The sequence below is a fragment of the Oncorhynchus kisutch genome, unplaced genomic scaffold, assembly GCF_002021735.2.
Source record: "Oncorhynchus kisutch isolate 150728-3 unplaced genomic scaffold, Okis_V2 scaffold768, whole genome shotgun sequence".
Lineage (NCBI taxonomy): Eukaryota > Metazoa > Chordata > Actinopteri > Salmoniformes > Salmonidae > Oncorhynchus > Oncorhynchus kisutch.
The window spans coordinates 65,621-91,813 of record NW_022262713.1 but is presented as its reverse complement, the minus strand read 5'-3'; the positions used below and the strand labels follow the sequence as shown (position 1 = coordinate 91,813).

Below are 26,193 nucleotides of genomic sequence, written 5' to 3'. Positions count from 1 at the left end.
ACGAAGGAGTATTAGTTAGTTAGGGAAGCAGCTCTGAGAAGACAACAGATACACCTGATTGTATTGCAAGTATTTTTGTAATGTATATATTTTTTTTTCGCCTTTATTTAACCAGGTAAAAATTGGGCGTGCAAAATTATTCAGCCCCTTTACTTTCAGTGCAGCAAAATCTCTCCAGAAATGTTGACCTAAATGACTAATGATGATAAATACAATCCACCTGTGTGTAATCAAGTCTCCGTATAAATGCACCTGCACTGTGATAGTCTCAGAGGTCCGTTAAAAGCGCAGAGAGCATCATGAAGAACAAGGAACACACCAGGCAGGTCCGAGATACTGTTGTGAAGAAGTTTAAAGCCGGATTTGGATACAAAAAGATTTCCCAAGCTTTAAACATCCCAAGGAGCACTGTGCAAGCGATAATATTGAAATGGAAGGAGTATCAGACCACTGCAAATCTACCAAGACCTGGCCGTCCCTATAAACTTTCAGCTCATACAAGGAGAAGACTGATCAGAGATGCAGCCAAGAGGCCCATGATCACTCTGGATGAACTGCAGAGATCTACAGCTGAGGTGGGAGACTCTGTCCATAGGACAACAATCAGTCGTATATTGCACAAATCTGGCCTTTATGGAAGAGTGGCAAGAAGAAAGCCATTTCTTAAAGATATCCATAAAAAGTGTCGTTTAAAGTTTTCCACAAGCCACCTGGAAGACACACCAAACATGTGGAAGAAGGTGCTCTGGTCAGGTGAAACCAAAATTGAACTTTTTAGCAACAATGCAAAACGTTATGTTTGGCGTAAAAGCAACACAGCTCATCACCCTGAACACACCATCCCCACTGTCAAACATGGTGGTGGCAGCATCATGGTTTGGGCCTGCTTTTCTTCAGCAGGGACAGGGAAGATGGTTAAAATTGATGGGAAGATGGATGGAGCCAAATACAGGACCATTCTGGAAGAAAACCTGATGGAGTCTGCAAAAGACCTGAGACTGGGACGGAGATTTGTCTTCCAACAAGACAATGATCCAAAACATAAAGCAAAATCTACAATGGAATGGTTCAAAAATAAACATATCCAGGTGTTAGAATGGCCAAGTCAAAGTCCAGACCTGAATCCAATCGAGAATCTGTGGAAAGAACTGAAAACTGCTGTTCACAAATGCTCTCCATCCATCCTCACTGAGCTCGAGCTGTTTTGCAAGGAGGAATGGGAAAAAATGTCAGTCTCTCGATGTGCAAAACTGATAGAGACATACCCCAAGCGACTTACAGCTGTAATCGCAGCAAAAGGTGGTGCTACAAAGTATTAACTTAAGGGGGCTGAATAATTTTGCACGCCCAATTTCTCCGTTTTTGATTTGTTAAAAAAGTTTGAAATATCCAATAAATGTCGTTCCACTTCATGATTGTGTCCCACTTGTTGTTGATTCTTCACAGAAAAATAGTTTTATATCTTTATGTTTGAAGCCTGAAATGTGGAAAATGGTTGCAAAGTCGAATACTTTCGCATGGCACTGTACATGTCCCCTTACCTTTGGTATGTAAATACAAAGACAAGCTATATATTATGATGTTTAGACATACAGGGCCTTCAGAAAGTATTCAGACCCCTTGACTTTTTACACATTTTGTTATGTTAAAGCCTTATTCTAAAATGGATTAAATGGTTATGTTTCTCCTTCAGTCTACACACAATACCCCATAATGAAAAAGCAAAAAACTGTTTTTAAGAAATGTTTGCTAATTTATTAAAAACACAAATATCACATTTTCATAAGTATTCAGACCCTTTACTCGGTACTTTGCTGAAGCACCTTTGGCAGCGATTACAGCATCGAGTCTTCTTGGGTATGACGCTACAAGCTTGGCACATCTGTATTTGGGGAGTTTCTCCCATTCTTCTCTGCAGATCCTCTCAAGCTCTGTCGGGTTGGATGGTGAGCATCGCTGGACAGCTATTTTCAGGTCTCTTCAGAGATGTTCGATCGGGTTCAAGTCCGGGCTCTGGCTGGGCCACTGAGGAACATTCAGAGACTTGTCCTGAAGCCACACCTGCGTTGTCTTGGCTGTGTGCTTAGGGTCGTTGTCCTGTTGGAAGGTGAACCTTCGCCCCAGTCTGAGGACCTGAACACTTTCCACCGTTCATCTTTCCCTCGATCCGGACTAGCCTCCCAGTCCCTGCCGCTGAAAAACATCCCCACAGCATGATGCTGCCACCACCATGCTTCATCGTATAGGGATGGTGCCAGGTTTCCTCCAGACTTGACACTTGGCATTCAGGCCAAAGATTCCATCCTGGTTTCATCAGACCAGAGAATCTGGCCACTCTACCATAAAGGCCTGATTGGTGGAGTGCTGCAGAGATGGTTGTCCTTCTGGAAGGTTTTCCAATCTCCACAGAGGAACTCTAGAGCTCTGTCAGAGTGACTATCGGGTTCTTGGTCACCTCCCTAACCAAGGCCCTTCTCCAGATCTGTGCCTCGACACAATCCTGTCTGGGAGCTCTATGGACAACTTATAACAACTCTGCAATCATTTCCAACCAATTGAATTTACCACAGGTGGACTCCAATCAAGTTGAAGAAACGTCTCAAGGATGATCAGTGGAAACAGGATGCAGCTGAGCCTCATAGCAAAGGGTCTGAATATGTACGTAAATAAAGTATTTGTTTTTAATACTTTTGCAAACATTTCTAAAAAAACTGTTTTTGCTTTGTCATTATGGGGTATTCTGTGTAGATTTGCTGGAAAAAAAATGTAACCGATTTTAGAATAAGGCTGTAACGTAACAAAATGTGGAAAAAGTCAAGGGGTCTGAATACTTTCTGAATGCACCATACATGCATAAATTAATTATTTCATTCACACTGACTGCATACATACAGTCCTTAAATTAGCCAGCCAATGGAGAGCATAGGCTGAGGAGTGTGTGTGTATGTGTGTGTGTGTGTTGCCAGCATGTGATTTGAGTGCAGCAGCAGGTGAGGTCTCTTTGTACTGAGAGAGAGAGACAGATAAAGAGAGAGAATCAGAGAGAGAGATCAGAGCGAATCAGAGAGAGAGAGAGAGAGAGAGAGAGAGAGAGAGAGAGAGATCATAGAGAGAGAGATCAGAGTGAATCAGAGAGAGAGAGATCACAGAGAGATCCCAGAGAGAGAGAGAGAGAGAGAGAGAGAGAGAGATCATAGAGAGAGAAAAGAGGGAATGTGCAGGCCATGCATTCCTCTGGCCGACAGAGGTAACAGAGGATGAGTTCTACCTCATTACTTCAGCCTTATACAGAGAGGAGCGTAGCGCACAGAATTTAGAGCTCACCGAGTAACGTTTACACACTAGAGAGCTCACAGAGAGGCTAGCGGAGAGTGAAGCTCACAGAGTAGTTTACACACTACTAGAGAACTCACAGAGAGGCTAGCGGAGAGTGAAGCTCACAGAGTAGTTTACACACTACTAGAGAGCTCACAGAGAGGCTAGCGGAGAGTGAAGCTTAGAGAGTAGTTTACACACTACTAGAGAGCTCACAGAGAGGCTAGCGGAGAGTGAAGCTTAGAGAGTAGTTTACACACTAGAGAGCTCACAGAGAGGCTAGCGGAGAGTGAAGCTCACAGAGTAGTTTACACACTACTAGAGAGCTCACAGAGAGGCTAGCGGAGAGTGAAGCTCACAGAGTAGTTTACACACTACTAGAGAGCTCACAGAGAGGCTAGCGGAGAGTGAAGCTCACAGAGTAGTTTACACACTACTAGAGAGCTCACAGAGAGGCTAGCGGAGAGTGAAGCTCACAGAGTAGTTTACACACTACTAGAGAGCTCACAGAGAGGCTAGCGGAGAGTGAAGCTCACAGAGTAGTTTACACACTACTAGAGAGCTCACAGAGAGGCTAGCGGAGAGTGAAGCTCACAGAGTAGTTTACACACTACTAGAGAGCTCACAGAGAGGCTAGCGGAGAGTGAAGCTCACAGAGTAGTTTACACACTACTAGAGAGCTCACAGAGAGGCTAGCGGAGAGTGAAGCTCACAGAGTAGTTTACACACTACTAGAGAGCTCACAGAGAGGCTAGCGGAGAGTGAAGCTTAGAGAGTAGTTTACACACTAGAGAGCTCACAGAGAGGCTAGCGGAGAGTGAAGCTCACAGAGTAGTTTACACACTACTAGAGAGCTCACAGAGAGGCTAGCGGAGAGTGAAGCTCACAGAGTAGTTTACACACTACTAGAGAACTCACAGAGAGGCTAGCGGAGAGTGAAGCTCACAGAGTAGTTTACACACTACTAGAGAGCTCACAGAGAGGCTAGCGGAGAGTGAAGCTTAGAGAGTAGTTTACACACTACTAGAGAGCTCACAGAGAGGCTAGCGGAGAGTGAAGCTTAGAGAGTAGTTTACACACTAGAGAGCTCACAGAGAGGCTAGCGGAGAGTGAAGCTCACAGAGTAGTTTACACACTACTAGAGAGCTCACAGAGAGGCTAGCAGAGAGTGAAGCTCACAGAGTAGTTTACACACTAGAGAGCTCACACAGAGGCTAGCGGAGAGTGAAGCTCACAGAGTAGTTTACACACTACTAGAGAGCTCACAGAGAGGCTAGCGGAGAGTGAAGCTCACAGAGTAGTTTACACACTACTAGAGAGCTCACACAGAGGCTAGCGGAGAGTGAAGCTCACAGAGTAGTTTACACACTAGAGAGCTCACAGAGAGGCTAGCGGAGAGTGAAGCTCACAGAGTAGTTTACACACTAGAGAGCTCACACAGAGGCTAGCGGAGAGTGAAGCTCACAGAGAGGCTAGTGGAGAGTGAAGCTTAGAGAGTAGTTTACACACTACTAGAGAGCTCACAGAGAGGCTAGCGGAGAGTGAAACTTAGAGAGTAGTTTACACACTAGAGAGCTCACAGAGAGGCTAGCGGAGAGTGAAGCTCACAGAGTAGTTTACACACTACTAGAGAGCTCACAGAGAGGCTAGCAGAGAGTGAAGCTCACAGAGTAGTTTACACACTAGAGAGCTCACACAGAGGCTAGCGGAGAGTGAAGCTCACAGAGTAGTTTATACACTAGAGAGCTCACACAGAGGCTAGCGGAGAGTGAAGCTCACAGAGTAGTTTACACACTAGAGAGCTCACAGAGAGGCTAGCGGAGAGTGAAGCTCACAGAGTAGTTTACACACTTGAGAGCTCACACAGAGGCTAGCGGAGAGTGAAGCTCACAGAGAGGCTAGCGGAGAGTGAAGCTTAGAGAGTAGTTTACACACTACTAGAGAGCTCACAGAGAGGCTAGCGGAGAGTGAAGCTCACAGAGTAGTTTACACACTAGAGAGCTCACAGAGAGGCTAGCGGAGAGTGAAGCTCACAGAGTAGTTTACACACTAGAGAGCTCACATAGAGGCTAGCGGAGAGTGAAGCTTAGAGAGTAGTTTACACACTACTAGAGAGCTCAGAGAGGCTAGCGGAGAGTGAAGCTCACAGAGTAGTTTACACACTACTAGAGAGCTCACAGAGAGGCTAGCGGAGAGTGAAGCTCACAGAGTAGTTTACACACTACTAGAGAGCTCACAGAGAGGCTAGCGGAGAGTGAAGCTCACAGAGTAGTTTACACACTACTAGAGAGCTCACAGAGAGGCTAGCAGAGAGTGAAGCTCACAGAGTAGTTTACACACTAGAGAGCTCACACAGAGGCTAGCGGAGAGTGAAGCTCACAGAGTAGTTTACACACTAGAGAGCTCACAGAGAGGCTAGCGGAGAGTGAAGCTCACAGAGTAGTTTACACACTAGAGAGCTCACACAGAGGCTAGCGGAGAGTGAAGCTCACAGAGAGGCTAGCGGAGAGTGAAGCTCACAGAGTAGTTTACACACTAGAGAGCTCACAGAGAGGCTAGCGGAGAGTGAAGCTTACAGAGTAGTTTACACACTAGAGAGCTCACAGAGAGGCTAGCGGAGAGTGAAGCTTAGAGAGTAGTTTACACACTAGAGAGCTCACAGAGAGGCTAGCGGAGAGTGAAGCTCACAGAGTAGTTTACACACTAGAGAGCTCACAGAGAGGCTAGCGGAGAGTGAAGCTCACAGAGTAGTTTACACACTAGAGTGCTCACACAGAGGCTAGCGGAGAGTGAAGCTCACAGAGAGGCTAGCAGAGAGTGAAGCTCACAGAGTAGTTTACACACTAGAGAGCTCACACAGAGGCTAGCGGAGAGTGAAGCTCACAGAGTAGTTTACACACTAGAGAGCTCACACAGAGGCTAGCGGAGAGTGAAGCTCACAGAGAGGCTAGCGGAGAGTGAAGCTTACAGAGTAGTTTACACACTAGAGAGCTCACAGAGAGGCTAGCGGAGAGTGAAGCTTACAGAGTAGTTTACACACTAGAGAGCTCACAGAGAGGCTAGCGGAGAGTGAAGCTTAGAGAGTAGTTTACACACTACAGAGCTCACAGAGAGGCTAGCGGAGAGTGAAGCTTACAGAGTAGTTTACACACTAGAGAGCTCACAGAGAGGCTAGCGGAGAGTGAAGCTTAGAGAGTAGTTTACACACTAGAGAGCTCACAGAGAGGCTAGCGGAGAGTGAAGCTCACAGAGTAGTTTACACACTAGAGAGCTCACAGAGAGGCTAGCGGAGAGTGAAGCTCACAGAGTAGTTTACACACTAGAGAGCTCACAGAGAGGCTAGCGGAGAGTGAAGCTTACAGAGTAGTTTACACACTAGAGAGCTCACAGAGAGGCTAGCGGAGAGTGAAGGTTAGAGAGTAGTTTACACACTAGAGAGCTCACACAGAGGCTAGCGGAGAGTGAAGCTCACAGAGAGGCTAGCGGAGAGTGAAGCTTAGAGAGTAGTTTACACACTACAGAGCTCACAGAGAGGCTAGCGGAGAGTGAAGCTTACAGAGTAGTTTACACACTAGAGAGCTCACAGAGAGGCTAGCGGAGAGTGAAGCTTACAGAGTAGTTTACACACTAGAGAGCTCACAGAGAGGCTAGCGGAGAGTGAAGCTTACAGAGTAGTTTACACACTACAGAGCTCACAGAGGCTAATTAAGAGATTATGGAGTTCACACTGAGTTTATAGAGCACACTGAGTTTAGATCTCACAGGGTAGAGAGCTATAGAGCTCAGAGTTTACACACTAGACTAGAGAGCTCGTTCAGAGATGATGGAGTTTACACTGAGTTTATACAGCTCAGAGTATAGAGCTCACAGGATATAGAGATCACAGAGTTTAGAGCTCACGAGATATAGAGCTCACAGGGTACAGAGCTATAGAGCTCACAGGGTACAGAGGTATATGGGATGGGGCCACAGTGTCTCCCGACCCCTCCTGTCTCGGCCCCCAGTATTTATGCTGCAGTAGTTTGTGTCGGGGGGCTAGGGTCAGTCTGTTATATCTGGAGTACTTCTCCTGTCATATCCGGTGTCCTGTGTGGATTTAAGTATGCTCTCTCTAATTCTCTCTCTTTCTTTCTCTCTCTCTTTCAGAGGACCTGAGCCCTAGGACCATGCCCCAGGACTACCTGACATGATGACTCCTTGCTGTCCCCAGTCCACCTGGCCGTGCTGCTGCTCCAGTTTCAACTTCCACCTGACTGTGCTGCTGCTCCAGTTTCAACTGTTCTGCCTTATTATTATTCGAACATGCTGGTCATTTATGAACATTTGAACATCTTGGCCATGTTCTGTTATAATCTCCACCCGGCACAGCCAGAAGAGGACTGGCCACCCCACATAGCCTGGTTCCTCTCTAGGTTTCTTCCTAGGTATTGGCCTTTCTAGGGAGTTTTTCCTAGCCACCGTGCTTCTACACCTGCATTGCTTGCTGTTTGGGGTTTTAGGCTGGGTTTCTGTACAGCACTTTGAGATATCAGCTGATGTACGAAGGGCTATATAAATACATTTGATTTGATTTGAGAGGTATAGAGCTCACAGGGTAGAGAGCTGAGTATACTGTCCACAGAGCTCATGGTGGATAAAAGAGCCCACAAAATACAGATATGATGGAAATAAAGTTAAATGAAATAGAAATGAACTGGCTAATGTTTGAATATGCATTCAGTTTTATAGAACAGACAGCGAGTGCTGATCAGTATGAAAGGCTACTTTACTTATGAACGGAAAAGGGCAAGACTGAAATAAGAACCATATGGCAATGGGAGATAAAATGATAACTAGTGTAAATTGGATACTATTGCCGAGCAACAGGATGGGAGAGCAAGAGAGGGAGGGTGGGGGAGTGTGAGAGAGAGATATGATAATGAGGGGATATTTTCTGAATATTTAGCACCCTGTCTCCCCTCTGCCTAGAGGGGTCTGTCCGTCCAGCCGTTTGTCAGCGTGTATGTGTGTGTTTCGGTCTGTCTGCCCGTCTGTCTGTCCGTTACCTTGGCAGCGTCTTTGGGCAGGTCGAAGGGGATGCGCTGGCGTATTTTGGGGGGTAGCTGGGGGAGGACCTGGACCTTCAGCCTCCGGATCATGATCTCACTGAGACGCTGGTGGAGTTCCTCAAGATGAGAGGCACCACGACTGTCCCACTGTCTCCTGTTACCAAAGAACCTGAGAGGGACAGATCATAAACAGTCCCACTGTCTCCTGTTACCAAAGAACCTGAGAGGGACAGATCATAAACAGTCCCACTGTCTCCTGTTACCAAAGAACCTGAGAGGGACAGATCATAAACAGTCCCACTGTCTCCTGTTACCAAAGTGTCATTATGCGACTGCCCAGTATGTACACACTGCTGTTTGTCATTTTGGGAGATGTAGCATTTTCACCATGCCAATGATCATTATTACTGTGTGTGTGTTTGTATGTATGTGTGTGTGTGTGTGTGTGTGTGTGTGTGTGTGTGAGTGAGTGAGTGAGTGAGTGAGTGAGTGTGTGAGTGTAGGGCGTTACCTGTAGTGGGCGTTACAGTATTGTTTGGCGTAGTCACTCCACGTTCCAAACATCCTAGGATAGAGAGCCTCTATCTGCATAAAGAGCTGTGGAAACATAATAAATGTAATGTGTGTGTGTGTGAGAGGTGTGTGTGTGTGTGTGTGTGTAAGAGAGGTGTGTGTGTGTGAGTGTGAGTGAGTGTGTGTGTGTGTGAGTGAGAGAGGTGTGTGTGTGAGAGAGGTGTGTGTGTGTGAGAGAGGTGTGTGTGTGTGTGAGTGAGAGAGGTGAGTGAGTGTGTGTGAGTGAGAGAGGTGTGTGTGTGTGTGTGTGTGTGTGTGTGTGTGTGTGTGTGTGTGTGTGTGTGTGTGTGTGTGTGTGTGTGTGTGTGTGTGAGAGGTGAGTGAGTGTGTGTGAGTGAGAGAGGTGTGTGTGTGTGTGTGAGAGAGGTGTGTGTGTGTGTGTGTGTGTGTGTGTGTGTGTGTGTGTGTGTGTGTGTGTGTGTGTGTGTGTGAGTGAGAGAGGTGTGGCAGATGTGTTCTACCCCCTCCATTCTAACCATCATCACTCTCCAAGGCACTAAACGGAACATTTCTACCATGATGATAATAATGGACAATTATTCAAATGGATCTTTTCAGGCAGCAGCCATGTGAATAACTACAGCCACTGTGAATGTCCTCATCAAAGCACTGTAGCAGCACAGTGGAGCCAAGAAAACTCTGCTGTTACACGGGGAAATGGAAGGTTTGGTGTCGGGAACAATAGTAACGCGTGGGTGGAAGGAAAGGAGCGATGCTGGTTCTCTGGCACGGGCTCTGTGGTTGGTGTGTGTGTGTGTGTGTGTGTGTGTGTGTGTGTGTGTGTGTGTGTGTGTGTGTCATTTTAAAGTTATAAATACTACAGAAAGAACAGAGCTGCAATGGTTTCTAGAGCCTTTAAATCCCAGACCATCTGTACTCAACCAGCCCTTCATGCTTCCTCTAGACGCAGACAGGTTCAATGCAGATCTGTGTCTGTGAAGTACTAATGGAATGATAGGATCCCAGCGGGCCAAGCTGGTTCAAATGTCAGAATAGAACAGAAATGTGTGATCGGGGGATGGCGTGTGTTCGGACGTTTGGACCTTCGGGGGTACCGTACCTCCTCTGGCCGTCCCAGGGCCGGGGTGCCCGTCAGTAGGATGGCCCGCTTGGCGTTCTGGATGAGTGGTACCAGTATCTTAGACCTGGCTGCGTTCCTGGATTTGAGGTAGTGGGACTCATCCACCACCACCACATTAAACCTCTGTCTGGTCAGAGCCTCCACCAGGGGGCGTGCATCTGTGGTGAGCAGCCCGTAACCTAAAACTGTTACCTTACTGCTACTGATCCCCCTATATAACACACAGAGGGTTATAATGTGTTATGTATGGGTTAGTGTGTTATAATGGGTATGTGGTGACCAGCCCGTAACCCAACACTGTTACCTTACTGCTACTGATCCCCCTATATAACACACAGAGGGTTATAATGTGTTATGTATGGGTTAGTGTGTTATAATGGGTCTGTGGTGACCAGCCCGTAACCCAACACTGTTACCGTACTGCCTCTGTAGAGTGGACAGAGACACACCGATTATCGATCATCTCTAACAGTGAAAACATTGACTGCTGCTGTACTGATACTGTCAACTTGAACTAAATTGATTGAGAAAATAGACCTTCATTTAGCAGGAATGAAAATATCAATTTGCACATTTACAATTTTAAACTGCAGGTTAACATTTATTGTCATGAGTCTTGTCCAGGAGGCAGAACTGAAAGATCTCCCTTAGTTAGACCAGCTGCAAAGTCAACATGTACTATGTTGTAAAAATCATGAAAACAAAATGAGCTTTTTGGTCTTAATTGAAGGTTATAGTTTGACATTAGGGTTAGCAGTGTGGTTAAGGTTAGGGTTAGCAGTGTGGTTAGGGTTAGACATTAGGGTTAGCAGTGTGGTTAGGGTTAGACATTAGGGTTAGCAGTGTGGTTAAGGTTAGACATTGGGGTTAGCAGTGTGGTTAAGGTTAGACATTGGGGTTAGCAGTGTGGTTAAGGTTAGACATTAGGGTTAGCAGTGTGGTTAAGGTTAGGGTTAGACATTAGGGTTAGCAGTGTGGTTAAGGTTAAACATTAGGGTTAGCAGTGTGGTTAAGGTTAGGGTTAGACATTAGGGTTAGCAGTGTGGTTAAGGTTAGGGTTAGACATTGGGGTTAGCAGTGTGGTTAGGGTTAGACATTGAGGTTAGCAGTGTGGTTAAGGTTAGTGTTAGACATTGGGGTTAGCAGTGTGGTTAAGGTTAGGGTTAGACATTGGGGTTAGCAGTGTGGTTAAGGTTAGGGTTAGACATTGGGGTTAGCAGTGTGGTTAAGGTTAGGGTTAGACATTGGGGTTAGCAGTGTGGTTAAGGTTAGGGTTAGCAGTGTGGTTAAGGTTAGACATTAGGATTAGCAGTGTGGTTAAGGTTAGGGTTAGACATTAGGGTTAGCAGTGTGGTTAAGGTTCGACATTAGGGTTAGCAGTGTGGTTAAGGTTAGGGTTAGACATTAGGGTTAGCAGTGTGGTTAAGGTTAGACATTAGGGTTAGCAGTGTGGTTAAGGTTAGGGTTAGACATTAGGGTTAGCAGTGTGGTTAAGGTTAGTTAAGAGTTGATGACTTTGTGGCTGTGCTAGTTAGTGACCACTCTGACCACTCTGACCACTCTAGAACAAACTAAAAACATTAACCTGCATTTTAACAGGAGGAGAACTTCAGTAGGGAAACCAGGACCACAACCAAGCAGCGCAGGAAAAGCAGACCTGAGTCCAGGTGAAGTTAACATGGGGTAACGTACAGCGTGTCACTCTTCGTCTCCACCAGGTTGATATCTCCAGGGTTGAGCTCAGGGATCCACCTCTCCATCTCCTCGATCCAGGGGTACTTTAGAGAAGAGGGCACCACGATGAGCAGAGGCCACTCCTGTCTGTAGGCGTAGGCCACAGAGATAGCCTGAACCGTCTTCCCTAGACCCATCTGGAGAAGAGGATTAACAGTACAATGTGGAGGATGAAAACAATGATGTATGGATATAATCCATGAAAACCCATTTCAAAAACAAAACAAACCGAACACAATCATTGCCTGGCTCAAAGGAAGCATGTGATGGAGTGTTCCTGACATTCTGAGACACCAATACATTCTAGAATGACTTTATGTCAAAAATGATTACATGGCTAGGAAGGTTTCTTAAACTTGACAAATTAATTCAGAGGGAAGCATAGCATATATTATTTGAGGAAAATAGATTTGATAGGACTGGGGAGTTGGGTTGTGTGTGCCTCAGGGCTTACCTCATCTGCGATCATACACCTGAAACAGAGAAGAGAACGACGGGGGGGTTGAGAGTGGAGGACATAGAATACTTCATGTATTCACGCAATATTGCACTAGCAATCAAATCCAAATGGATTGGTCACATGCGCCGAATACAACAGGTGTAGACTTTACCGTGTAATGCTCGTTTACGAGCCCCTTTCCCAACAACACAGTCTAAAAATAATAATACTAATAAAACACTAACACAAGAATGGAGTTATACAGGAAGTACCAGATCAATGTGGAGCTATATACAGGAAGTACCAGATCAATGTGCAGCTATATACAGGAAGTACCAGATCAATGTGGAGCTATATACAGGAAGTACCAGATCAATGTGGAGCTATATACAGGAAGTACCAGATCAATGTGCAGCTATATACAGGAAGTACCAGATCAATGTGGAGCTATATACAGGAAGTACCAGATCAATGTGCAGCTATATACAGGAAGTACCAGATCAATGTGGAGCTATATACAGGAAGTACCAGATCAATGTGGAGCTATATACAGGAAGTACCAGATCAATGTGGAGCTATATACAGGAAGTACCAGATCAATGTGGAGCTATATACAGGAAGTACCAGATCAATGTGGAGCTATATACAGGAAGTACCAGATCAATGTGCAGCTATATACAGGAAGTACCAGATCAATGTGGAGCTATATACAGGAAGTACCAGATCAATGTGCAGCTATATACAGGAAGTACCAGATCAATGTGCAGCTATATACAGGAAGTACCAGATCAATGTGCAGCTATATACAGGAAGTACCAGATCAATGTGGAGCTATATACAGGAAGTACCAGATCAATGTGCAGCTATATACAGGAAGTACCAGATCAATGTGGAGCTATATACAGGAAGTACCAGATCAATGTGCAGCTATATACAGGAAGTACCAGATCAATGTGGAGCTATATACAGGAAGTACCAGATCAATGTGCAGCTATATACAGGAAGTACCAGATCAATGTGGAGCTATATACAGGAAGTACCAGATCAATGTGGAGCTATATACAGGAAGTACCAGATCAATGTGGAGCTATATACAGGAAGTACCAGATCAATGTGGAGCTATATACAGGAAGTACCAGATCAATGTGGAGCTATATACAGGAAGTACCAGATCAATGTGCAGCTATATACAGGAAGTACCAGATCAATGTGGAGCTATATACAGGAAGTACCAGATCAATGTGCAGCTATATACAGGAAGTACCAGATCAATGTGCAGCTATATACAGGAAGTACCAGATCAATGTGCAGCTATATACAGGAAGTACCAGATCAATGTGGAGCTATATACAGGAAGTACCAGATCAATGTGGAGCTATATACAGGAAGTACCAGATCAATGTGCAGCTATATACAGGAAGTACCAGATCAATGTGGAGCTATATACAGGAAGTACCAGATCAATGTGGTGCTATATACAGGAAGTACCAGATCAATGTGGAGCTATATACAGGAAGTACCAGATCAATGTGCAGCTATATACAGGAAGTACCAGATCAATGTGGAGCTATATACAGGAAGTACCAGATCAATGTGGAGCTATATACAGGAAGTACCAGATCAATGTGGAGCTATATACAGGAAGTACCAGATCAATGTGCAGCTATATACAGGAAGTACCAGATCAATGTGCAGCTATATACAGGAAGTACCAGATCAATGTGCAGCTATATACAGGAAGTACCAGATCAATGTGGAGCTATATACAGGAAGTACCAGATCAATGTGCAGCTATATACAGGAAGTACCAGATCAATGTGGAGCTATATACAGGAAGTACCAGATCAATGTGGAGCTATATACAGGAAGTACCAGATCAATGTGCAGCTATATACAGGAAGTACCAGATCAATGTGCAGCTATATACAGGAAGTACCAGATCAATGTGCAGCTATATACAGGAAGTACCAGATCAATGTGCAGCTATATACAGGAAGTACCAGATCAATGTGGAGCTATATACAGGAAGTACCAGATCAATGTGGAGCTATATACAGGAAGTACCAGATCAATGTGGAGCTATATACAGGAAGTACCAGATCAATGTGCAGCTATATACAGGAAGTACCAGATCAATGTGCAGCTATATACAGGAAGTACCAGATCAATGTGCAGCTATATACAGGAAGTACCAGATCAATGTGGAGCTATATACAGGAAGTACCAGATCAATGTGCAGCTATATACAGGAAGTACCAGATCAATGTGGAGCTATATACAGGAAGTACCAGATCAATGTGGAGCTATATACAGGAAGTACCAGATCAATGTGCAGCTATATACAGGAAGTACCAGATCAATGTGGAGCTATATACAGGAAGTACCAGATCAATGTGCAGCTATATACAGGAAGTACCAGATCAATGTGCAGCTATATACAGGAAGTACCAGATCAATGTGGAGCTATATACAGGAAGTACCAGATCAATGTGCAGCTATATACAGGAAGTACCAGATCAATGTGGAGCTATATACAGGAAGTACCAGATCAATGTGGAGCTATATACAGGAAGTACCAGATCAATGTGGAGCTATATACAGGAAGTACCAGATCAATGTGGAGCTATATACAGGAAGTACCAGATCAATGTGGAGCTATATACAGGAAGTACCAGATCAATGTGGAGCTATATACAGGAAGTACCAGATCAATGTGGAGCTATATACAGGAAGTACCAGATCAATGTGGAGCTATATACAGGAAGTACCAGATCAATGTGGAGCTATATACAGGAAGTACCAGATCAATGTGCAGCTATATACAGGAAGTACCAGATCAATGTGCAGCTATATACAGGAAGTACCAGATCAATGTGGAGCTATATACAGGAAGTACCAGATCAATGTGGAGCTATATACAGGAAGTACCAGATCAATGTGGAGCTATATACAGGAAGTACCAGATCAATGTGGAGCTATATACAGGAAGTACCAGATCAATGTGCAGCTATATACAGGAAGTACCAGATCAATGTGGAGCTATATACAGGAAGTACCAGATCAACGTGGAGCTATATACAGGAAGTACCAGATCAACGTGGAGCTATATACAGGAAGTACCAGATCAATGTGGAGCTATATACAGGAAGTACCAGATCAATGTGGAGCTATATACAGGAAGTACCAGATCAATGTGCAGCTATATACAGGAAGTACCAGATCAATGTGCAGCTATATACAGGAAGTACCAGATCAATGTGCAGCTATATACAGGAAGTACCAGATCAATGTGCAGCTATATACAGGAAGTACCAGTACCAGATCAATGTGCAGAGGTATGAGGTAATTGAGGTAGATATGTACATGAAGGCAGGGTAAAGTGACTAATCAAATCAAATCAAATTTTATTTGTCACATACACATGGTTAGCAGATGTTAATGCGAGTGTAGCGAAATGCTTGTGCTTCTAGTTCCGACAATGCAGTAATAACCAACAAGTAATCTAACTAACAATTCCAAAACTACTGTCTTATACACAGTGTAAGGGGATAAAGAATATGTACATAAGGATATATGAATGAGTGATGGTACAGAGGAGCATAGGCAAGATACAGTAGATGGTATCGAGTACAGTATATACAAATGAGATGAGTATGTAAACAAAGTGGCATAGTTAAAGTGGCTAGTGATACATGTATTACATAAGGATGCAGTCGATGATATAGAGTACAGTATCTACGCATGCATATGAGATGAATAATGTAGGGTAAGTAACATTATATAAGGTAGCATTGTTTAAAGTGGCTAGTGATATATTTACATCATTTCCCATCAATTCCCATGATTAAAGTGGCTGGAGTAGAGTCAGTGGCATTGACAGTGTGTTGGCAGTCAGTGTAGACATCAGGATAGATAATAATAAGGTATTTGAGGTAGATATGTATATGAAGGCAGGGTAAAGTGACTAGACATCAGGATAGATAATAATAAGGTATTTGAGGTAGATATGTATATGAAGGCAGGGTAAAGTGACTAGACATCAGGATAGATAATAATAAGGTATTTGAGGTAGATATGTATATGAAGGCAGGGTAAAGTGACTAGACATCAGGATAGATAATAATAAGGTATTTGAGGTAGATATGTACATGAAGGCAGGGTAAAGTGACTAGGCGTCAGGATAGATAATAATAAGGTATTTGAGGTAGATATGTATATGAAGGCAGGGTAAAGTGACTAGGCGTCAGGATAGATAATAATAAGGTATTTGAGGTAGATATGTATATGAAGGCAGGGTAAAGTGACTAGGCATCAGGATAGATAATATTAAGGGAAAAATAAAGAACAGAGTAGCAGTAACAATGATGAGTGTAAACGTGTGTGTGTGTGTGCGTGTGCGCGTGTGCATGTGTGTTTGTGTTGTGTCGGTATGTGTGTGTGTTAGCATATGTAGTGTATATGAATGTGTGTGGGTTTTGTGTGGGAGTGTCAATCAATTTTTTTATTTTATTTTACCTTTATTTAACTAGGCAAGTCAGTTAAGAACAAATTCTTATTTTCAATGACAGCCTAGGAACAGTGGGTTAACTGCCTGTTCAGGGGCAGAACAACAGATTTGTACCTTGTCAGCTCCGGGGTTTGAACTTGCAACCTTCCGGTAGTGAGTGAGTATGTATGTACAGTGTCTTCAGGGAGTATTCAGACCCCTGGACCTATTCCACATGTTGTTGTGTTACAGCCTGAATTGCTCTCACCCATCTACACACAATACCCATAATGACAAAGTAAAAACATGTTTTTAGAAAGTTGATAATTTACTGAAAATGAAATACAGAAATATCTAAATTTACACACAGTAAGTATTCACACCCCTTTGCTATGACACTCCCAATTGCTCAGGTGCATCCAATTTCCTTTGATCAACGATGAGACGTCACCACAACTTGGCTGGATTCCACCTGTGGCCAATTCAATTGTTTGGACATAGAAAGAAACCCACCTGTCTATATAAGGCGCCACAGATGACAGTGCATGTCAGAGCAGGAACTATCCCCTGAAGTCCAGGGAACTGTCCGTAGAGCTCCAAGATAGAATTGTCATGAGGCATATATCTGGGGGAGGGTATAAAACAATGGATTCCAAGAGCACAGTGGTCTCCATCATTGAGAGAATTATGGAACTACCCAGACTCTGCCTACAGCTGGCCCTCTGACCAAACTGAACAACTGGACAAGAAGGACCTTGGAACTACCCAGACTCTGCCTACAGCTGGCCCTCTGACCAAACTGAACAACTGGACAAGAAGGACCTTGGAACTACCCAGGCTCTGCCTACAGCTGGCCCTCTGACCAAACTGAACAACTGGACAAGAAGGACCTTGGAACTACCCAGACTCTGCCTACAGCTGGCCCTCTGACCAAACTGAACAACTGGACAAGAAGGACCTTGGAACTACCCAGGCTCTGCCTACAGCTGGCCCTCTGATCAAACTGAACAACTGGACAAGAAGGACCTTGGAACTACCCAGGCTCTGCCTACAGCTGGCCCTCTGATCAAACTGAACAACTGGACAAGAAGGACCTTGGTCAGAGAGGTGACCAAGAACTCAATGACCACTGACAAAAGTACAGAGTTCCTTGACTGAGATGGGAGAACATGCCAGAAGAACAACTGTGTATCTACAGAACTTCACCAATCTTGCCTTTATAGGAGAGTTGCCAGACGGAAGCCACTCCTGGAAAAAAAGGCACTTGACAGCACGACTGGAGTTTGCAAAAAGGCACCTGAGACTCAGATCATAAGGCAAAAGATTCTGTGGTCTGATGAGACTGAAATTGAACTCTTCGTTCTGAATGCAAAGCGCTATGTCTGGAGAAAACCAGGAACCGCGAATCACCCGTCTAACACCGTCCCTACCGTGAAGCATGGTGGTGGCGGAATCATGTTATGTGGCATGCAGGGGTATGTGCTTAGTCCCCTCCTGTACTCCCTGTTCACCCACGACTGCGTGGCCAAGCATGACTCCAACACCATCATTAAGTTTGCAGACGACGCAACAGTGGTAGGCCTGATCAACCACGATGAGACAGCCTATACGGAGCAGGTCAGAGACCTATCGTTGTTGTCCTGGCACCACACTCTCTCCCTCAATGTGAACAAAACAAAAGGAGCTGATTGTGGACTACAGGAAAAGGAGGGCCGAACAGGTCCCCGTTAACATCGACGTTGCTGCAGTGGAGCAGGTCGAGAGTTAAGTTCCTTGGTGTCCACATCACCAACAAACTATCATGCTCCAAAAACACCATCACCAAAACACCTTCAGTTGGCGCTCCCTATTGTGATTTTTACACAAACATTCCTTCATCTGATGTTTAGTTTGTTCCCTGTCTTTAAGTTGTGTTGGATTGTCCTTTTGTTTGCCTCTTCTTGGACAAATTTAGTGGGCGTTCATGGTGGGTGTCTTTTAAGTCCCCGTTGTTGCTCGTCAACTTTCAGTGGACACCCCCATGAGTGTCTTTCAGAAGCCCTCCTGAACCTGTTTAGGCTGTTGTCAGTGACTCTGTTAGTTCCCCTTTCTGTTTGAATGACATTCTTGCTGGGGAACGTAACACAACTAAATGTGGAATAAGTCAAGGGGTATGAATACTTTCTGAAGGCCCTGTAGTGTCTATATATGTATATATATATTAGTCTAGTGAGTGTGCAGTAACAATATAGCCTAGACTATGGTCCCCATTTCAAACTGAGAATCAAGTTGATATTGCTAAATGTATTATGACATAATCAACATCAGCACAAATAAGAGGTATGATTTCCATTCAGGTCTGTCCATCAGTTGGATACGACAGAGCCACTGCCACTCAAAACATAATCACACCACAGCTTCCTCCCTTTGCAATTCTAGTAGGTCCACAGATCAATGATGACAGTTTTATTACCCTGCTCACAAGGTTATACGCTGTTAGCCTGTTCCCTCCACCAGCTTTTACAAAACAGGCTTTTATCCACACCTCCCTGTTCATGACGGATTCCACCAACACACTTTCTAGCATTTATTTTTCAGATAGTAGCTACAGTGCACTCGGAAAATATTCAGACCCCTTCCCTGGGGATAGAAAACCCAAAACATTTCTGCAGCATTGAAGGTCCCCAAGAACACAGTGGCCTCCATCATTCTTAAATGGAAGAAGTTTGGAACCAACAAGACTCTTCCTAGAGCTGACCGGTCAGCCAAATTGAGCACTCGGGGGAAAAGCGCCTTGGTCAGGGAGGTGACCAAGAACCCAAATGGTCACTCTGACAGAGCTCCAGAGTTCTTGTATGGAGATGGGAGAACCTTCCAGAAGGACAACCATCTCTGCAGCACTCCACCAATCAGGCCTTTATGGTAGAGTGGCCAGACGGAAGCCACTCCTCAGTAAAAGGCACATACCAGCCTGCTTGGAATTTGCCAAAAGGCACCTAAAGGACTCTCAGACCGTGAGAAACAAGATTCTCTGGTCTGATCTGATAAAACTCTTTGGCCTGAATGCCAAGTGTCATGTCTGGAGGAAACCTGGCACCATCCCTACGGTGAAGCATGGTGGTGGCAGCATCATGCTGCGGGGAGGTTTTTCTGCGGCAGGGACTGGGAGACTAGTCAGGGTCGAGGGAAAGATGAACAGAGCAAAGTACAGAGAGATCCTTGATGAAAACCTGCTCCAGAGTGAAGGTTCAACTTTCAACAGGACAACGACCCTAAGCACACAGCCAAGACAACACAGGAGTGGCTTCGGGACAAGTCTCTGAATGCTCAAGTGGCCCAGCCAGAGCCCGGACTTGAACCCGATCTAACATCTCTGGGGAGACCTAAAAATAGCCAATCTGACAGAGCTTGAGAGGATCTGCATAGAACAATGAGAGAAACTCCCCAAATACAGGTGTGCCAAGCTTGTAGCGTCATACTCAAGAAGACTCGATGTTGTAATCGCTGCCAAAGGTGCTTCAACAAAGTACTGAGTACTGAATGCTTATGTACATTTGATATTTACGTTAAAAAAATATATATATATACATTTGCAAACATTTCTTAAATCTGTTTTTGCTTTGTCATTATGGGGTATTGTGGGTAGATTGATGAGAGGGGAGGGGGGGGGGGGGGGGGGGGGGGGGACTATGTAATCAATTTTAGAATAAGTCAAGGGGTCTGAATACTTCCAGAATGCACTGTATATTGAAATAGGTTTTAGGCTTCTCCTAATTATGATTATCATGGCTGTTCGTGGTCGTTTGGGCTTCTTTAGTAGAATGGACTGATTGTAAGTCTCTGTGGATAAGAGCGTCTGTTAAATTACTTGAATGTAAAATGTAACACAGGTAGGCAACACCAGTCTGCAATGATCGTGAGATGTGATATTCAAAATGTAGCCCAGGTAGGTAGAGCTAGTCTACCCATGAGAAAAGCAGTTGTGATCCCCCTCCCTCCCCTTCAGTTGAACAGCATGATTAATGAGCACCTTCCACTGGTGTTTCTTCTAATTGCCAGCCCACTCTGCTCAACCAGCATAATGCATACACACACAATGGGAGTAGAGAGATGGAGAGAGGGAGGGAGAGAGGGAGGGAGAGAGGGAGGGAGAGATCGAGAGAGATAGAGAGAGAGAAAACAGAGGGAGAAAGACAGCGAGAGAGGCTCCTTTCAGCCAGGTGCTTTCCATTTCTCCACACATTAATCATTCTTCTTTCAATAACCTGGGTGCATCCCAAAAGGCACCCTGTTCCCTATGTAGTACACTCCTTTTTAGCCCAGGCTGTTGTCAAAAGTAATGCACTATACAGGGAATAGGAGGCCCGTTCAGCCAGACAGCTGGTTTCATGGAGGATACTCTGACTGCCACCGTTGCTTGACAACAGCACGTTGAACAACGTTTTCATGTTATCTGTGAAACCCACCAGCACCAAGATGTCTGTAAACGTAGCTCCTCCTCCCGGGATGGAGGCGGGGTCTTTGACCTTCCACACAATCATTTAAGTCTTTTATCTTGTCTTCAATGAATGGAGCATAGACTAGACTACTTACACTGAGGCTCATACATTACCATACATTCATATTATTCATGCTTTCTTATCAACGGGCAGGTAGGCTATTTAAGTAGCGGGATGATTTTTTCTGGGACCTGTACCTATCTTTTAATAATCAACAACCTTATGTTATTTTTAGTATTACACAGTTATTGATTACTGTATTGTTGGGTTTAGAGTTAGCAAAAAAGGCATTTCACTGTAAACAATAAAACTTAAACGTTTTAAAATGGGAACACACCTCACTAATCCTATCAGATCTACAAGCTCTAGGATCATTAAGCGAAGTCATTCACTAGGCCCATGTCAGCATGAAAATAAAGCTATTTTACATACTTGTCATATTTTCCTTGTCACTGCATCGTGATGAATCAGCATTTTGTAATTAATTCAATAATCAGCCTTTATAATTGATGTAGAGCTGTTTCTGCTCAGTCTGGCTCAGCAAAGCAAACGCCTGGCTGACATTTACACCCCCCCATCTCGAATGAAACACTGTTTATATCATACAATAAGGAGGGGGGTAGTTTAAACTTATTTTAAAGTCATATCTTTAAATCTATTGGCTAAGGATGTGACCAATCACACATGACATCCAAACTGAGAATATCATCGGGGACCAGTTGTGTGTTGGGGATCTGTGTTGGGGTCCGGGGATTTGATGCACACATCAACATCAACATCTGGTATTGGATTTCACAGTGATTTTGAAGCTCAGGCAAGAGAAGCAACAACACAGTCTGTCTGTCTATTGATCTGTTGTAACACCAGCGTCGGCGTGGCAACCCTTACAAGTGGCCCCGGCAGACACTTACAATAACGCTTTAGTTAGATGGCATGTGATGTACTTCGCACAACCTCATTCAAATACAATGTTTAAGCCAACTGACATTATGTCCAAGTGGAATGCAATGTAACTGACATTATGTCCAAGTGGAATGCAATGTAACTGACATTATGCCCAAGTGGAATGCAATGTAACTGACATTATGTCCAAGTGGAATGCAATGTAACTGACATTATGCCCAAGTGGAATGCAATGTAACTGACATTATGCCCAAGTGGAATGCAATGTAACTGACATTATATTATGTCCAAGTGGAATGCAATGTAACTGACATTATGCCCAAGTGGAATGCAATGTAACTGACATTATGTCCAAGTGGAATGCAATGTAACTGACATTATGCCCAAGTGGAATGCAATGTAACTGACATTATGCCCAAGTGGAATGCAATGTAACTGACATTATGCCCAAGTGGAATGCAATGTACCTGACATTATGCCCAAGTGGAATGCAATGTAACTGACATTATGCCCAAGTGGAATGCAATGGAACTGACATTATGCCCAAGTGGAATGCAATGTAACTGACATTATGCCCAAGTGGAATGCAATGTAACTGACATTATGCCCAAGTGGAATGCAATGTAACTGACATTATGCCCAAGTGGAATGCAATGTAACTGACATTATGCCCAAGTGGAATGCAATGTAACTGACATTATGCCCAAGTGGAATGCAATGTAACTGACATTATGCCCACGTGGAATGCAATGTAACTGACATTATGCCCAAGTGGAATGCAATGTAACTGACATTATGCCCAAGTGGAATGCAATGTAACTGACATTATGCCCAAGTGGAATGCAATGTACCTGACATTATGCCCAAGTGGAATGCAATGTAACTGACATTATATTATGTCCAAGTGGAATGCAATGTACCTGACATTATGCCCAAGTGGAATGCAATGTAACTGACATTATGCCCAAGTGGAATGCAATGTAACTGACATTATGTCCAAGTGGAATGCAATGTAACTGACATTATGCCCAAGTGGAATGCAATGTAACTGACATTATGTCCAAGTGGAATGCAATGTAACTGACATTATGCCCAAGTGGGATGCAATGTAACTGACATTATGTCCAAGTGGAATGCAATGTAACTGACACTACATTATCATAAGAGGAATAGTGTCAGGCCCCCAGATACTATCAGGCTCCCAGCCCGTCTAAATTGCATTACAAATAATAAATCAAATAAATTGGCATCAACTTAATTCCAAACCAGGCTACATATTGATGCGAGGTGGGCAATTAAACAACCTGATTCTCTATTAGAAGAGTCTGTATAATTTATATAACTATTAGCTAGAGTTCTTCAATACAAACATGTCAACCTCTGTCCACGGAGGGTGTCCTAAAAGATTAACCAAACTTGGCAGTCAATGTGTGTGTTACTCTGATCCGCCTCAGCCTCTGGTCCCACTACAACAACTCCAACACAGCACCTGGCTCTCCTGATCGCTAACAGCTTGCATCACTCGTCTCCATGAAGAAACCGTACACAGAACCCTACAAAGCCCAGATAGTGTTTACGGTCACATTGATGTCTCCAACATATTGACTGGATGACTCATCCTCACAGTACATCACTTCTACTGTCCCTGTATTGATCTACTGCTCAGGCTGACTACTCTGACCTGACTGTCCCTGACTGCCTGTCTCCTGGGATTCTTACATCCACTGATCGACTGACTGACTGACTGGCTGGCTGACAGACTGACTGACTGACTGACTGACTGGCTGACTGACTGGCTGACAGACTGACTGGCTGGCTGACTGGCTGGCTGGCTGACTTGACGGACGAGTAGTCTGGCTCTGGCTGGCTTTTTCTTCTGCTGCTCACATAGTGTGAGGCTGAGGTGATTCAGGCTACAGGCTTAATACACATTTAAACTTTTTTTTTTGCTTTTAAAGTAACAATGACTTGGTGAATAAAGTGAGCACAAACTTCTGCTTACTATTTGGGGCCTTGGCCAGGTTACTGTAAAGTACTTTGTGACAAAGCTGTTGATGTAAAAAGGGCTTGATTCACTAACAACCACCTACCTTCCATTCTTTGATAGGGCGAATTTGACCCCCTCCTTTTGGAATGGCATCAGTCTCTGTTGTAGCTTGTCTGGGAGGACTGACAACTGACTGTCCCATCTCCTGTCAACATGGGAGTTATGGGGATCACAATCCCTATCCTTTACCTCACTCATGGCCCGTCTCGACTTTTAGATGCTTTTGCAGAGAATGAAAAGAGAGAGCGAAAAAACAACAGTAAGAAGAAAGACCAACCCTGGCTGACAATTAATCACCAGGACTGGCTTTGGCATTTTGCAAAAAATTGAGGCACTACTCAAATTTGTCTCCATGTGGGTTCGATTCCCACGGGGGCCAGTATGAAAATGTATGCACCAACTAATGTAAGATGCTATGGATAAGAGCGTCTGCTAAATGACTAAAATGCCTTCAGTGCTGTTTTACATCTTGGTGATGCACCATGTCTCAGCTCAACTGTCATCTCAAGGCATGGATTTACCTGCGACAATATCAGGAACAGGCTGCTGAACTGCCACGAGATGACCGCTCCTCTGCTCTTATTGGTAAGGTGCTAAGAGACTGCTGGGTTACCCAGTGCAAGGATATCTGTTAAGGTAAGACAAAGAACGAGAAGACTATTGATGCTAGGAAGAATAGGGATACAGGAGGATGGTTACAAGGGTACTCTGACAAATACGGTTACTTCCACGGTAACGTTAGCTAACTAGCTAGCTATGCACAGCAAATTCCCATCCACGTTTTTAGCTACAGCTCAACCCACTTCAAATGTACACGAGATTATACATGCTAAGGCTTTGCACTTGTTAGTTTGAAAAAAATACATTAGTAAGAGGATACAGACCACCAGTGCAGAAATGTTTTGATATAGATTTGCATGTGCAGTAGTTTCGCGGGAAACTTTGACAGCAACTACGTAGTTTGCGTAGCGGATTCCATAGGAGTTGCGTTCAAGATAAGAAGCCTGCAACTTTCTAGAATCTTGACTAAAAAGCTGTTTAAAAAAATAAAAATAATTCCAACGATACTTTTCTAAGTGATTTCAAATTCATATCAACTTTTCTATCAGACTCAAAAGCATGCTCAATACATCTAATTTTAGTAGTACATGACCCCTACAGTAGACCGATCACTGGACGCTCATTCGGATTTGCTGGGCAGACTGTCAGTCCCGGTGCTTCCTGCTGTACTCTCCAATTTCCCGGATTTGCCGTTTCGTCTTGTGCCGAATGTTAGCCTCGGTCTGTTGCCGCTACACACTGATCTTTTCCGTGGCCACACGCAGCTGTTTTTATAAATCATTCTGTTTTTGTCAACGTTTCTGGTAAGACAACATGTGTTTGTTTCTTCGCACACGTTCTTTGTGGGGATTAACGGTGAATTTGTGTAGTTAGGTTATCAAATGACCATTTTAGTGGCAAATTTAGCTAGCTTAGTTAGCTAACTAGCTACGGTCGGAATAATTTGTCGAGCTGAAGGGCTACGTTAGCTAACTAGCTTGTTGGCTAGCTAGCTAAACTCAAACGAATTCAAATATCAACTTGGCACAGGTAAGAGTTGCGTTTAGATGGCTTGATTTTAATACAAACAAGTCATTGGTAACGAGCTAGTTAGCTAAAATAGTTATCATTTATCGTGGTTGGCTAACGTATCTAGCTTCCCCCGAAGCAAGGCCTGCTCGTTTGCCTCATCAACAACTAGCTAGCTTTGCAAACTCGCTGTTGGCTAGTTAACAATAGTAACTAGCTATTTAGCTATGCATTTTTAGACATGCAGGAATGATACCTCTGTACAAACTAAATATACATGTTTGAAATAACACTGTTCTAGTTAGCTCTAGTTGGTAGAACTAAGGAACACTAACGTTATACCCTGCAGTTCGTGCCTTTTGAAGTAACTTTGTTTTCGCGTTAACTGTCCGCTAATGGCAATGGTTCACGTTCACCAGCCTGTATATGTCAGTGTGAGAATAAATAACATGCTAAAATGGTGGAGAGAACAACGTTGCTCCCCAGTCCGTGGTACCTGTTGAGAAAATCCACAAGAGGT

General features: G+C 44.1%; 2 protein-coding genes across 16 annotated transcripts in view; one reads left to right on the top strand and one right to left on the bottom strand.

Moving 5' to 3' along the window:
• Positions 1–25,223, bottom strand: part of LOC116361898 (DNA annealing helicase and endonuclease ZRANB3) — a 79,491-nt gene extending 54,268 nt beyond the window's left edge. For both annotated transcript variants that reach the window (XM_031816260.1, XM_031816261.1), the window contains exons 1-8: positions 24,989–25,223; positions 24,626–24,732; positions 24,148–24,324; positions 12,206–12,224; positions 11,710–11,888; positions 9,997–10,228; positions 8,875–8,960; positions 8,361–8,532 (exon numbers count right to left, since the gene is read on the bottom strand). In XM_031816260.1, the coding sequence (XP_031672120.1) occupies positions 8,361–8,532; positions 8,875–8,960; positions 9,997–10,228; positions 11,710–11,888; positions 12,206–12,224; positions 24,148–24,302 (843 nt within the window). In that variant the 5' untranslated portion in view covers positions 24,303–24,324; positions 24,626–24,732; positions 24,989–25,223. The remainder of the gene's footprint in view (positions 1–8,360; positions 8,533–8,874; positions 8,961–9,996; positions 10,229–11,709; positions 11,889–12,205; positions 12,225–24,147; positions 24,325–24,625; positions 24,733–24,988) is intronic.
• Positions 24,597–26,193, top strand: part of LOC109876722 (R3H domain-containing protein 1) — a 59,636-nt gene continuing 58,039 nt past the window's right edge. For 5 of the 14 annotated variants that reach the window (XM_031816254.1, XM_031816251.1, XM_031816249.1 and 2 more), the window contains exon 1: positions 25,358–25,468. The gene's annotated coding sequence lies outside the window, so the exon portion shown is untranslated. Of the gene's footprint in view, positions 24,741–25,352; positions 25,469–26,193 lie in introns of those variants that run through there. The other 9 variants (XM_031816255.1, XM_031816250.1, XM_031816252.1 and 6 more) reach the window with 5 other exon arrangements.